At 43.0% G+C, this 15,479-nt stretch overlaps 1 protein-coding gene across 2 annotated transcripts; it reads left to right on the plus strand.

Annotated features, from left to right (window-relative positions):
• The first annotated feature begins 5,478 nt into the window (after nucleotides 1-5,478).
• USP51 (ubiquitin specific peptidase 51) lies at nucleotides 5,479-10,951 on the plus strand. 2 transcript variants are annotated; one of them, XM_081126192.1, is made up of 2 exons: nucleotides 5,479-5,762; nucleotides 6,567-10,951. In XM_081126192.1, exon 2 carries the CDS (start codon nucleotides 6,616-6,618, stop codon nucleotides 8,725-8,727), a length of 2,112 nt encoding a protein of 703 aa, XP_080982318.1. In that variant the 5' UTR covers nucleotides 5,479-5,762; nucleotides 6,567-6,615; the 3' UTR covers nucleotides 8,728-10,951. The 2 variants fall into 2 exon arrangements, with proteins under 2 accessions (XP_080982318.1, XP_080982319.1); XM_081126193.1 differs by lacking the exon at nucleotides 5,479-5,762 and adding an exon at nucleotides 5,878-6,060.
• The last annotated feature ends 4,528 nt before the right edge of the window (nucleotides 10,952-15,479 follow it).

Genomic DNA, 15,479 nt, shown 5'->3' on the forward strand with positions numbered 1-15,479 from the left:
TCTTGAGTATGGTTATCAGCTACATTAGATGTCCAGACTTGTACATCCTCCCCAACTGCAATTTTGTAATTCTTTATGTTCTGATGTGGAATGCTTTCTAGGACATGCTGTTTGTTTAAAAAACACTTTGAAGCACAGTGTTTGTTATTGCTGCCATTTGTGTTCAAAATGAACTAGGCAGTATCCATTTAGCTTTGTTTTTCAGGAGAATAACCCTGGAAGGATACACATGGAACTTAATAAAACTGGCTATCTCTGGCAGGGAGAAGATGGTAAATGGGGTCAGGAGAGGGAGGAAAACATTTCACTATATACAATTGTGTCCATTTTGAATTTCCTGCCTGTGCACATTATCTACTTAAAAGCCCAATTTCAAAACGTGGTACATAAAATAATCCACTGATTCCGAAAATTAAATAATCGGGTGGATTTTCATGTCATATATAGTCGCTCTCTGATGTTTTGCAGAGTCTTTCACTGTTGAGAAGATGATACAGACTACTGTATTTTTTCACAATGCTGTGAGATGAGCCAGGCAGCAGTTCATTTGTACTATTATATCTCTCTTAATATTCAGAAGATTCATGGCTCTTACATTTAACATAAAAGCTTAAATAATTATCAAAATTGGTGGTCTCTTGATTCTGCATGTGTTTGCTTTTGTAATTTAAAAATCTTAAAATTTTACATACCAAGATTGTACCCATTGGCACCTTCAACAAGAACGAACAATAACTGAAATGAAAAAATCAACAGAAAAAGAAAATTAGGAGCACCAATTATGTCATTTCAGCATAATGAAGCAGAGGCTTGTTCTCAAGCACTGAGTACTTCATAAAGAATGGAAAACCAAGCTAGACTTGCCACCATGAGGCAGGTCAAACCTGTACTCAATAAGCACGGTGGACGTTTCTCAGATGCCACAGTAAGAGCATGTCCATTTCACAGGGGTCAGCATGACATGTAATGATTTATGTGACAATTTATATCATTACTTTACCACTACTCACAGGTGCTATTATATATACTCGCTGACATGTAAATATTTCAGTATTTAAGAAATGTGTGGTTACCGGTGTGTACAGTCTGTATATCAACTCCACACTCTTTCCCTTCTGCTGAGTCCCCAGGGAAGCCTCTCTTTCAGAGCCTCTGCATGTCAGACCTGAGGGGACCCTCAAGTTACGGCCCTAACATTCTCGCTCCTCCCCTACTGGGACATGCATTCTGTTGGCTTCTTCCGTGAACAAGGTTTCCTGACTCCCTAACACAAATACTCAGTAACCTACTCAGACTTGTGTGGAAATACAGTGAACTGAGCTCATGGACCCGTTACACCCTACACTTCAAAGAGCTAAAGCAAATAAATGATAAGGAGACAGAATATATAGCACTGTGTCAAAAGTTCTGAAGGCTCCAGGGCCAGCAGCACTCCCCAGTCTCATCTGTGGGATTTAGGTCAGTGGGAAATGATTCCTCTGTTTTCCCAACTGGAAGGTGTGAATAACAATACCTTCCTTGGCACCACAAGTGATAGAATGATAGAATGCATTTTAGTGGGTGTAGAAAGAAGAGCACATAACATGCCCTTAATAGATTGTTTGTAATACATTTACCCACTAAGCATACAAAGTGCTCAGGGCATTATGAGGCAAGAGCAGTCAGAAAATGGAATTCAGAGAGGTCTGTGCAAATGGATGGGGAAAGACCTGCCTTTATTTTCATCTACTTCTCACTTAAATTGAGCGTGTCTAATTATGAACCTAGGCAAGAAATCACAGTAATATTAGTATTACATGTGACAATGTCACTAATAAAGACTTTCATTTCACATTACACTGTTTCACATTTCTCAAAATATTGTTTATGTTCACTATTTGGAACTGTGGTAGTTATTATGTCAAGTACTAGATACTGTTATTTAATGTGTTAATAAGTAAGTACATATTTTATCAAATTACAATATTTTAAAATTTTAAACCATATTTCAGTATAATAAATGTTATAATCCTGTGCATTTAGGTTTATGCATTCATTAAAAACAATATTATTATGTCAAGAGAGCCAAAGGGACCCAAGGTGCCAAAAGTTTGAGAATGCCTGTGCTAGATGTTTTTAAATGGAAATCCATGGGAAGGGATTGGACTGACATGCTAGGTGTTTTCACATATGTTATCTTACAGACAAGAACAATGTAGATGCTTCTGTGGTTGAAGCACTAGACTCATGAAGGGCAAAAAGTGAAGCTGAGGTTGGGTATATTTGGGGCTGGGGAAGTTGAAGTAAGTTGGGCAGTTTTTCCATTTTAAAAAACCAAGAGGCCAAAGTGAGTCACCATGGGTCAGTGAGCTGGTTAGAAACAGAGCAGCTAGGAGTTGGGTACAGGGAAGAAAGGGAGCAGAAGGAATCCAGAAGAGGAGGAGCCAGAGGCTGGCAGGCAATGTGGGTCCCAAAAGACCTGAACCTAGTCCACAGCACTTTCTTTGCAGACCTTGTCAGGGACAGGCAATGGCTGTGAGTTTGCTTTGGAATGCTGGCTTCAGAGAAGTGAGATGGTTGAGAAGTGGCCCAGGTTGGGAGAAAGATGCTGCATTAGGTTGCAGGGGTCTTGTTTTAAAGGTCCTGAGGCATCAGGAGCTCAGAAACAGGCTTTTCCCAGATCTTTCTCTTTCTTATTCCACTCCACCCCCAAACCTGCTGCAGTTAGAAAACCATAAGACCAGATGGCCTTGACCTGTGGTTCTTTATACATTAACCCACAGCAGTAGTTCTCAAAGTCCAGTCCCCATACCAGAAGCACAAGCATTCAGCACCAGCATTAGCTACTAAATTGTCAGAAACCTAAATTACTGGGCTTCAGTTTAGTTACACAGCCAGCAAATGACTGAGTCAGCATTTCCATCTAGGTCGGCTAATCCAAAATGAGCAGCTCTTTTGTTAGCTGTGGCTGAGCAAATGCCCTTATCGGGGGGGGGGGGGGGGGGGGGTAATTTTCTTTCATAAATTAGTCTACAATTCCAAAGAACTTTTCTTCCAGGTACTTCTATATAACTGAGATTTGGGCATGTTTTCCAGCTACACTTTCACAGGACATCTTTCTTTGTGGGTGCTCTCTTCATGCAGGTTTCCCTTTGCTGGAAAGGGGTTAGGGTTGACAGGGTGAGGGGCTGGGGTAGGGTCCAAACTGAGGGAATCAACAGGATCCTCCTTAGGGAGGCTGGGTCCAGCAGAGTCCTGCCTGTGTAGTTCTGTTGTACTCTGAAGGACCCCATCCAGAACTGGAGGATCAGAGAAAGCCTCCTGGAGGAGCTAACACTTTGAGTTCAGTATAAAGCAGGGGGAAACCAGGAGGGACATCAGATCCTTGGAGATTGGTCCAGACTGAAGCCAACTTGGGGATGCAGTTGGAGCAGGACCTCTGGGGTGATTTTGGAGACATCATGGAATCCTGAGGACCAGCTTCCTCTCCCTGTTGTAGCCCCTAGATATCTATTGTCAAAAGGTGGATCCAAATCACAAGGTTTGGTCTGGATGGAGTAAGCCAGTATATGGGGGTGATGACTGGCTCTTTTTCAGGTAGGGGTGGCACTGCTGGGACTTCCAGGGCCACTGAGCTTTCTTTATCCCACTCCAGATTTCTGCCAAAGGAAGGCCACTCAAAACAAAGGGTTTATTCAAATGGATGGGAAGAAGCCAGGGAGGTAGGAAGGACTACCCATCTGGCCACCAGAAGTCTTCACCTTCCCCAGTGTCACCTACCCCCTCACTAGCAGAAGGGCATTCCATTTCCTCCTTCTGATCCTGTCTCCCCTCAAAGTCCTCCAGAGCACCTACTGGTGACTCCATTTCTGCTTCTCTCAGCTCACTGCCCCTTTGTGTATGTGCTCTTCCACTCTCTAGTGTAATCTTTCTAAATCCCACATCTAAATGTCTAATATTTACACAGGTCCAAGTTTCATGAGTTGGAAAACCCTGTTGTCATTATTATTATTACTATTTTACCAAAAGTCCTTTGAAAACTCCAGGGGAAGAAAAACTAATGTCCTAAAAGGCACTGCAGTTTGATCACATCATCCCATCTTTTGAGGCTCCTTCTCAAGGTTCCTGTACTGAGAACTTACCTGCATCTAGAGATACTAAAAATTCTAGCCTTCTTTCTCTGATGTGAGGTTGTGGCAGTTAGAACTGTGAGAGTGACAGTGGCCTTTCCAGGCAGCTGTGAGGCCCTTAGCTCACTTGGGGGCCAAGTATCTGTGAATTGGAAACCTCATTAGGATTCCTTTTTAAGTAGCCATGAGTTTATGATAAGAACTGCTAACAGGTCAAACCAGCTCTTTTCTGACTCGAGGAAACTGAGTTCTAAAGATTATGTGTAGCTTGCCTAAGTTACAATCACAGCTGCTAATGACTGAAAAGTATAAGAGAATTGCTCTCTTGTACCCCAGGCAAATGTTCCTGAAGACATTCCTCTGAAGGAGCCTGTTATTTAGATCTCTCAACTTACAGTCATTCTGAGCTATAGGACAGTCATGGTGGTTCTTTTCCAAGATCACGTTGATCTGTGCTTACTCTGAAAATTCATACAGATTATTGACTTTCTTTGACCTCCTAAAATCACCAACATCCATTTTAGGAAGGCACCTACAAGATACCACTCTCAAGCCTCAGAAAACGTAATCCTAATCATGAAGTTTACAAAAATGGTGCATTACTGTCCTGGAGAGATTAAATGTAGCATTAAATATTGTCACTGATAAGAAGGAATATTTTGGGGATTGGTCAGGGAGGGCAACAAGTCCTGGAGGTAATTTCATGCCCGTTGTGTACTTGGATGTTGGTTCTGTTAAAGGGAAGGGAAAGTCTCCTGGGTTATGAACTCTTGAAGGACACACATTATTTTACTCTGCATTTCTTACAGCACAACCTAGCACAGTAGTACAGTTAAGGGATCCTTGTACATTTGTTGACTGAATGCTCATCTACATGAACTGTTTAGGAGGGATAATCCAGTGAACTGGGCAATAACTTTGAGAGAGCTTCCAAAGACAGAAGTGTTCTCTTTTGCTACACTTTTAAGTATCGTACGTTATGTATAGGCTGATTTTAAATTGGGGATTGAGAAAAAGTTATAAAAGATAAAACTTGCCATAAAGCTCCTTTAGTTAATATATACTGATTTAGTGATAACAGGTTATTGTTATTATTGCCATTTTTGTGTAACAAATGATACAACTAAGGCTCAGAGAGGTTAGATGTTTTATCTGAGCTCACAGAGCTAGTAAGTGCCTGGGGCTCTCTTGAAGCCCTTGCTTATTCTCCCTCTCCCACACTCCAGAATAACATTCCTCTCTCCACTTAACTCCCAGATATCGGACTCTGATGGGTCCCTGAGGGATTCCTGCCAGGGAGTTGCCATCCCTGAAACCCCCCTTCCCCAACAAATCTTTTCGTGTGGAGCGCGCGGGCCTGGAGCCAGGTGAGGCCAGAACCTCCATTTCAGAAGCTTTCTCTAGAATCCGTCGCTGTGGTTACTTCCAGTAGAATCTGTTTCAGGAAGAGGTTTGTCTGCGCGGGACAGCGGTGCCATTCATCACTGCAGGAGGGCAGAATCCGGGGCTGGGGGCAGCACGTCGACAGGGGAGGGGCCAGGGGGCGGCCCCCTTGTGACCAGCCCTGAGGAGAGGTCAGGAGAGAAGGCTGGCTGAGGAGCGCCTGGACAGCAGCAGCTGCTGACGTTCTGAATCACGCGCCTGGGGCCCAAGGTAACCCAGACCTTTAAACAAACAGCGGGGCTGGGGGCGCTGCGTGGGCGGGGGCGGGAAGGGGCAGGGACTTTGAAGGTTGAATACTGAAAGACGGGGTTGGCGAACGCGTGGAGGGAGTCAGAAGGATTCCGAACTCTCGGAGGAATCATAGGGAATGAGGGTGCTGAAGCGAGAAACGAGGTGTGAGAGGGAACACAAGCGCGAAGGAGCGTGAGAGGGCGCAAGAGCGTGGCTGAGCAAAAGACAGCCCTTGGAGGTGGGGGAGAAGGTGGAACACGCAGCCCCAGAAGCATAGGTAAGGTAGGAGTAGGGGGCCATTTTCTTCCCCTAGCCTATTTTCCATAGGTGGCCCCCTTTCAGCCATTTTTAAGGTAAAACGTTGACCCCAGTGTGTTTTAGGATATAAGGAATGAACGTCAGAGGAAGCTGTACCAAAGTGAGGCTGCTCAAGGCGCAGGAAAGGCAGTCAGAGGGTGGCGCCTTTTTTAAAGATTCCATCTCTTTCCACCCGAAAGCTCTGGCCGTACTCCCACCCCCATCTTTTCCACCCTCCTTCTGCCTCCCTCCCCACCCCGCACCATCCCCCTCTGCCCCGGGCGCTGTCCGATCGCCTTTAAAGCCGGTAACCACCTGGGTCAGTATCCACACTAGCTTGGGAACCTCTGAAGAGAGGGGGTGGAGTCTGCAGCGTCCGCTGCTTAGCTCCAGGGCTCTTGGGAGGGTCCTGAAGGCACTAATGGCCCGCCGCGGCCGTGAAGCTAGCCAGATCTTTCACAATGACCCGTCCCTTTCCATCTACAGGCGCAGCTCGGTTCCAGACGCCTTTTCCCCCAGACCCCGCTGTGAGCCGATGGCCCAAGTTCGAGAAGCTTCCTTGCCCTCCACCTCTTTGGTCCGCTGGAGCTCGGGAGGTAGGGGAGGAGCCTCATCCGAGGAGGTGGCCGAGAAGGCGGGGGAGATGGAGGAGGCTGTGGGGACGACGAAGGCGTGTGCAGGCCGGGAAGCTGAGATGAAGCTGGAGCCATTACAAGAGCGTAAGCCCGCGCCTGAGGAGCACTTGACGTGGAGGACCAGCAGCCGCGGCGATGAGAAGGTGCTCCCTTCAGCCCCCCCTCGCTGGCACAGTAGCTCCTCACCCCTCTGCCTGCGCCGCAAGCCCCGCCCTCGGCCCCAGCCCTGGGCCGGCTCCAGAGGCCCGCCCCGGCTCTCAGTCCCACCCCCGCCCCCCGCCCATCCTCCCCCTCCGCCTCCGCGACCCCGGGCCTGGCGCAGACCTCGGCGTAGATCCCGGCCGGCGCCTAGGCACCAGATGCTGCAAAGCTGTTTTGGTGACTTAGGCGGTTCTGGCGATCGAGGTGGCTTTGGGGACTGGCTGCTGGAGGTGAAGTTTGATCAGGGTCCCACAGGCTGCTGTCATGTGGAGAGCTTTAAAGTAGCGAAGAACTGGCAGAGGAACCTTCGGTTGATCTACCAGCGTTTTGTTTGGAGTGGAACCCCAGAGACTAGGAAGCGTAAGGCGAAGTCGTGCATCTGTCATGTATGTAGCACCCATATGAACAGACTCCACTCTTGTCTCTCTTGTGTCTTTTTTGGCTGCTTTACTGAAAAACATATTCATAAACATGCAGAAACAAAAGAGCACAATTTAGCTGTAGACCTCTATCATGGGGTTATATATTGCTTTATGTGTAAGGATTACGTATATGACAAAGACATAGAACAGATTGCCAAAGAAACAAAAGAGAAAAATTTGAAATTATTAACTTCCACCTCAGCACATGTTTCTCAAAAACAGTGTATGAAATCACGTGTTGAAGAGAAGCGATCAACCTGTGAGTCAAAGGAACAGGAGCCAAAATTGGTGAAACCCAAGAAAAAGAGGAGAAAAAAGTCAGTCTATACTGTAGGCCTGAGAGGGCTAATCAATCTTGGGAACACCTGCTTTATGAATTGTATTGTCCAGGCACTTACCCATATTCCTCTACTGAAAGATTTCTTTCTCTCTGACAAGCACAAATGTATAATGACAAGCCCCAGCTTGTGTCTTGTTTGTGAAATGTCTTCACTTGTTCATGCAATGTACTCTGGGAGCCGAACTCCTCACATTCCCTATAAGTTACTGCACCTGATATGGATTCATGCAGAACACTTAGCTGGGTACAGGCAGCAGGATGCCCATGAGTTCCTTATTGCAATATTAGATGTGCTGCATAGACACAGCAAAGATGATAGTGTTGGGCAGGAAGCCAGTAACCTCAACTGCTGTAATTGCATTATAGACCAAATTTTTACAGGTGGCTTGCAGTCAGATGTCACATGTCAAGCTTGCCACAGTGTCTCCACCACAATAGACCCATGCTGGGACATCAGTTTGGACTTGCCTGGCTCTTGTGCCACATTCAGTTCCCAGAGTCCAGAAAGGGCTGATGGCACAGTAACTAGGAATGACCACATATCAGGAATCCCCTCACTCACAGACTGCCTACGGTGGTTTACAAGGCCAGAACACTTAGGAAGCAGTGCCAAAATCAAATGTAGTAGTTGCCAAAGTTACCAGGAATCTACCAAACAGCTCACAATGAAGAAATTACCCATTGTGGCCTGTTTTCATCTAAAGCGGTTTGAACATTTAGGCAAACAAAGACGAAAGATTAATACTTTTATCTCTTTTCCCTTGGAACTGGACATGACTCCATTTTTGGCCTCCACTAAAGAGAACAGAATGAAAGATGGCCAGCCACCAACAGATTGTGCACCCAATGAGAATAAGTATTCCTTGTTTGCAGTGATTAATCACCATGGAACTTTGGAAAGTGGACACTACACCAGCTTTATCCGGCAACAAAAGGACCAGTGGTTCAGCTGTGATGATGCCGTCATCACCAAGGCTACCATTGAGGACTTACTCTACAGTGAAGGGTATTTACTGTTCTATCACAAACAGGGTCTAGAGAAAGACTAGTGTTATCAGACCACTTACCAGAACAAAGTAAAATAAATAAATAGGCAAGGATCCTGCAGTGACACAAGCCTGCTTGGAATGGACGATGATAATACCTATACAACAATGAGCACCTCTTGAAACATAACAAAAACCTCCTGGAATGGACAATGACAACAGCACGTATATGACAATTATCACCTTGATAAAAAGAAGGTATTTTACCATGGCCTGTGGGAAAAACAAATACTAACTAGTGACCATTTAGCCTTAAATGGGAGGAGGGAGGAACTGTCGAAAATGGTCACATAAAGCATAATTAAATGAAAAGAATGCTTTAGGTGGGGAGAATGGGAATGTTCTGGCACTATTATATGTCATTTGTGTGTTTTTTTTAAAAAAAAATACTGTGGGAAATCAGGGAGTATTCATCAGCAAAAAGCTTCACAATTGGTATTCCAGCTGTGGCTGACCAAATAGTTTGGGAAAAAGAGGATAATATTTTTAAAAAAGACATTAAAAAGCTTTAAAAGAAAAACATTTAAAAACATTTTTTTTATTTTAAAAGAAAAATGTTTTTAAATATTGAAAGTTTTTGTTAGATATTTTTAATGTTTTCAAAATTGAAGTTTTTAAATTTAAAACTTCAAAATTGTTAAAATAAGGCTTTAACACATTTTAGAAATTCTTAGTTTAAGAAAAGTGAAATGAATAAAACAAAGAAAAAGATTAAAAATTAAGGTTTATCCAAAAAAGTTAAAGTGAAACAATCAGCTTTAAAATTAAAAACTTAAAAAGAAGGAACTTAAAATTTTAAATGAAACAAAATGTTAACATAAATCTTTTAAAGTTAGAGCATAAAATATATGTGTTGAAATTCAAAGGTTAGCAAAATTTGTGAAAGTTTATTGCTTAAAAATAAATTTTCAAAAAATATAGAATGGAATGAAAATTCAAATGTAAGTTTAGAGAAAAGTTGTAAAAGGAATGTTTAAAACAAGTCAAGATAAAAATACAAAATTTGTGTAAAATTTTTTAATTTAAAAAATTTAAAAAGGGAAATTAGAGAATAGAGGATTTAAGAAATATATACAAAGAACTTTAGACAAATTGAATTTGAGAGATTTAAATAAAAATTAAATATTCAATCAAAAAGGATAAAATATTAAAACCTTTAAAAGTAACATTTAAATAAAATTTGAAAAATGAAAAAGTAAATATATTTAAATAGAAAAACCCTAAAATTAAAAAACTTAAAAGGTTTTTGTTTTTTTTAAATTTAAGCATATTAAAATACATACGGGTATGAAAGAAGTAAATAGTGGAGACAGGAATAATAACAAAGAGGTTTGTAAATATATATATTTTTGAGTTTTATGTTACACATAAGTAGAATTTTGTAAAAATAAAATTAAATAGAGACTTTTTAATAATCATCATCTTACAATTCAGTTGTGAGATCACTGCAAGGCCTCAACCCTAGCCCGCCTTCCCCTTTCAGGTTCCACACACCATCTTATTTCCTGAATGAAGTAGAGCTATTCTTAGGCAGAATCAACAGCATCTGAAAAAGATGAATATAGTAGGGACTCTCTCCCATTTAGAACTGCATTCATACAAATTATTCCCTTCTGAAAAGGGGCTTTTGACAATTTAGTGGCTTAGGGATATTAGATCACAACTGTGAAGCTCGAGTCTTGGTGTTTGAGCCTGATAGCCTGATTGAGGAAGTGGCAGGGACCCATACCTTAGGATCTCTCACCTTCCTCTCTCCTTCCCTCTCCATGGAGAAACAAGACCTTTAAATTTCCACAGTAGAACTATGGGTTTGTGCTTGATGGTTCTACTCATTCTTTACTCTCTTTTCCCTTCTTCCATCATTCATGCCTGGTTCCCCGAAGCCCTCACTTACCTGATCTTACCTACATCTCTCAGTCCCAGCCTGTAGGGCTCCTTCCTTCATTTTCACCTGGTGGCTTCTATTCCTCCTTTGAGTCTCAACTTACAAATGACTTTTCTGGAGCCTTCCCTGAATGCTATAGGCAGGTATAAATTGGAACATTGTTTCTCCCTCACCTGTGTATCCCTCTCTCAGTGCCTCCAAAGTACTTTGTCTGTACCTCAGTGATACTACTTACTCTACTGTGATTCTACCACAGCTTTGTGATTGTCTGCCCCTCTGCACCAAGCATTCTGAGAACGGGGGCCAAGCCTTATTCATTTCTGTGTTAATAAATGGTTGTTGAATATGAAGATGCATTCAGTTATTTGCTCTGTTCACCCTCTCAGTAATGTATTCTGACCCATTCAACCGTCAAGCCCTCATTAAGTGCCCAGTGCTATAATACAGTGCAATCAGTGTTGTATCCTCCTCAAAGACAGTGTATCAAATGCTACTCAGCTTTAGGGAATGGCTTAAGAAAGGAGGTGCTCAGCAGGAAATAGCCAGGTTGGGTGGAGGGAGTCTCGTGTACAATAAAAGGGAAAGAGCACAAGCCTAAAAATTGGTAGTCATGAGAGATTGGGAGGCAAGGGGGAGGAGCAGCTGAAACAGAGCTGGGCTCTCTGGTGTGTGTGTGGCAACACTGTCCTTCATACAGTGTCCCTAAGCTCCCACCAGTGTCTTTTACCTTACAGCTGTGTATCACACCTCTCCACGGTGTACCACATTAGTTTACCTTCCCAGGGGACAGTGTGTGTCAACATTTCAGTGTTTTATAGCGCACGGCACATCATGGCTGTGCAATGGAGGATTTATGTGTGGTGGCTGTGTTTAGTGAAGAGCTATAGTTTGTCTGCTTAGCAACCTATAGCTCCCCCTCATTCTTTGAGGTTTCAGTGGGGCTACCAATCACTGCCTTGCTCCTCACACCCCTGCCCAGATTTGGGCTTATCACTCATACTAGGCCAGATTAGAGTTCCAATTCCCCCACCCCTCCACCCACAGGCCTCGCACAAGAGTGATTCTTCTGAGGATGGCCATAGGATCCAACAGGGTCCTGTGCAATCAGAGTTCATTGCTAAATTGAATATATATAGATACTGGGAGAAAGAAGTGTCTTGTTCCCTACCTTTGCTCCCCATTCCATAAACCATGCTGGAGCCTCTAAGCTAGGATGGCATGAATCTGGGACTCTCATAGGTTGATATCCATACCAAGAAGAGAAAAATAGAATCAGATGGGGAGAAAGTCTGGAGAGCAACATTTGAACCTTGTGGATCTAGCTTTTGAGGACCCAGGTCCCCAAAGCCCAGAAACCCCAAAGTTCCCAGTTATATGAGCCAATAAAGGCCTTTGCTTCGCTTAAGATAATTTGAATTGGGATCCTGTCACTTGCAGCCAAAGGTTTTGAACATTCTTGCTAAGCCATATGATTAGTTGGGGGCATACTGTTCCTAAGGCCACAAAGGTAGAGAAGGTAAGGAAGAGTGACCTCAGATTGACTACTCCATCATATAAGATTGAGAAAACAGAGAATGTCTGCATGTCTTTAAGAAACAGGTGTTAGTTCAGCCACTGACCTGTGCTAGGTTTCAAACTTTACAGCAATGATGTAGTTATTCCCAATTAAAGAGACAAAGGGCAAGGATGTTCCGTGAGTACCAAGATAGGCCAGGCACTATGGGAACTGCTTTTCCTCCGTTACCTCACTGAGCCCATGCAACAATCCCGGGAGACAATCATCACTGAACATACTTCACAGACTGGGAAAGGGAAATTCAGAATGAAAAAGTGATTTGCTTAAGTTCACTGTAGTATTTTAAGTAGTGGAGCCAGTATTACAACCCAGGTCCCCAAAGCCCATGCACATTCCATTACAATTCAGTAGAGATAATACAAATTTATTTTATTTTGTTTGCTTTTCTTGATGTTGCTATGGAAAGGAGCCAGAATGGTGCAGAAGGCAGACAGCCTTTGACAAACCTGAATGCAGAAAATGTGAGATGAGTGATCTATCAACTGGTAACAAAATTGCCCATGCTACAGGTGAATGTGCCTCTATGCCAATGGCTGATCTGAATAGTCAGATCAAGCTAAATGACTTCCCTAAGAATACCCAAGATGAATGACGCGAAATCCTACTTCATTGCTAGACATACATTCTCACTCAATGTCATATACTTGGCAGAGCACCAAAACCTGGCTGTAAGATCACACCATTTTATTGTCTGTGAAACCATCAGCTCTCATTACACCATTTCCTTTCTAGCTTCTGTACTATGGTCAGTACTTTGTCATTTTCACCACTCACCTTCCACCTGGTCTTCCAAGAGTGCCCACAATACCAGCCATTCAATGACAGATCCCTCCCACCTGCCTGTTGGGGAGGAGCTTGCTTATTAGGATCTGGTTCCTCGGTGGTTCAATATTGATTTGCAATGTCTACCTTCTGTTGTTTCTGCACTACTTTTAGTTCCTTTGTCTTGATGCCCTTGCAAACACACAGTATAGCTACTCTGGGCCAGGGCTGGAACTATGTGTCTGTAAATCTCTCAGGCCTACCACATGTTTAATATGCTGGCTGAATGAATGCATGAATGAATAAATACAAATAAATTCCATTTTACACTCGGCTTCAGTAGTTGACTTCATGTCCTTTTTTCCTGAAGTCAAAATACATAAGAATGCCTGATTTACACCCAGCACCCATATTAACACACTTCTGTCTCCATCCATCCTCCACACCTTCACTGTAGTTTCAGAAGAAAAAATCCTGCTTTCTTTCTGATGTTGTACCAGTAGCCTCCTTCCTCTGACCCATTCCTGAAAGTCAAGGGGCCTTGCTCCCAAACTCTCCCCTCTATTCCAGCAGCAGTCCTGTTTTCTTTAGATAGTTAATATTCAGCAACTAAACATCGTAGGCTTTCTATGATGGTTCTTAAAAACTTTGTCCCATCATCTTTATGAGACATAAGAAATGTCCTTCAAATATTAATATTTCCTCCTGAAGTATATATTGTCCCAGAAGAGACCAAAAAGTCCATGTAAGATATTGATTTGGGGTTCACATTTTAAACAACAATTTGTAACCTTTGTATGATGCTTCTGTCCCTGATATTATTTCTCTCAGTCTTTTCACTGCCAAACTTTTCTACACATGTCTTTCTTATGTCATTTCCACTTACCATATTTAGTTCTCCACATGGCTTCTGCCTATACCACTCTATTGAAACTAATCTTGATTAAGTCCAAAATGACAGACTTTTTCAAAGTTCTTTGTTTTGCCATGTTGGCTACCACTCAGGGTAGGTTTCCTTTTTCCTTACACCAGGAGGGTATCTGAGTCTAAAAAAGGGGACTGGGGCTAAGGATGGAACAAGTGGATTTGAAGAAAGGGTTGCATTGTGAATCAAATTGTAAAAAACTGAATTGCATTTTAAAATGCAACACCAGAGGAGTTGGTGTTACTAAGCACAGGTGTAAAGAATCCTTTTTGTGTCGAAATGAGGCCTTATTGAGAGTTTAATCATATCCTAGTAGATATGTTTTCAGAATGGTCTGCTTAAAAGGAGATACATCTTTATTCTATTTGCAAACTTATATTTTAAAGCTTCTTGCCACACCTCTGATAGAGAAATAAACTGACTGGCTTGCAATTTCTACTCTGTAATGGGGGAGGTGTGGTAAGGCAGTCCTAGACAAGAGGAAAAGATGACTTTGGGGCACCAGACAGACTTGAACTGAAATCACATCCCAGATCCACCACTTACTAACAGGTAACATTGGGCCAGTCGCAAAACTTTATGCACAGCCCTCCCAGAGCTGTTGGGAGGTCTAAATGCAATAGTGTTTACATTTAGTGTAGAGCAGGGCATCTGGTTGGAACTAAAGAGGTCATTTCTTTTGCCCCACTTTTCAGTGTCCAAACATTCCCTTTGTTCCCCAGGTATCCCCAGGATATAATAACTGCTAGGTCTCTGGAAACCCATTTTCCTACAGACCACAAGGGCATCACCCAAGTAGACTTCTTTCTATAAATCCTCCTCAGCCAGGTTTCTCCTCTCACTGAGTTTTTTTCTTCCTGTGCTATAGGCACCTCAGTGGGGTCTGTCTTAATGTTGGCTCTACTTGACAAACAAGGAATATGAGACAGAGAAGTCAAATGTCTTTCCTCAAGGCACACAGTAATTAAGAGAGAGAACTGGGGCATAAAGTACTGAGCCCAGGTCCCTAACCATCAGGTTTGGCTGCAACCCAGGAACTTATTTGATTCCTCTGTTTATACTGGAATAATATCCAGGTAATACTCACCTCTGAATGCACCAAATTTATGGACTTGAAAATCAGGAGGATCTCTACAGAGCCTTTGTCCTTCAGATTTTTCACTGCTTTCAGGATACACTGACCCAGGGACAGATGAAGGGGCTTGCTCAAAGTCACCCAGAGAATCAGTGGCAGAGCCAGGAACAGAACTCAGGTCCTGGGATACTCTTGTTCCCTGCCAGACCTTCTGACTGCCAAGTTTCTCTGTAAATATTTTATCTCCCATTGCCTATTGTATCTCAGAATCTGTATCCTTCTAGGCTGAGTCTGGATCCCTAAGAAGAGCAAAGCCCAGAGACATCGGTAAGGAGGTGACTCTGACTGTTGCCAACAGAATTCTTCCCAAAACAGAAGTGTAACAAGGGCATTGGAAGCCTGATAATTCTGGTCTAGGGAAGGCAGCAGAGAAATGGCTGGACCTGACAATGAGTGAGGCTCTACAATTGGCATTTGGTGAATGACCTGACATAAAGGGCAACATCCGGTTCTGAATAGGGTGATAGAAAGG

Source organism: Miniopterus schreibersii (assembly GCF_964146895.1).
Source record: "Miniopterus schreibersii genome assembly, chromosome: X".
NCBI lineage: Eukaryota > Metazoa > Chordata > Mammalia > Chiroptera > Miniopteridae > Miniopterus > Miniopterus schreibersii.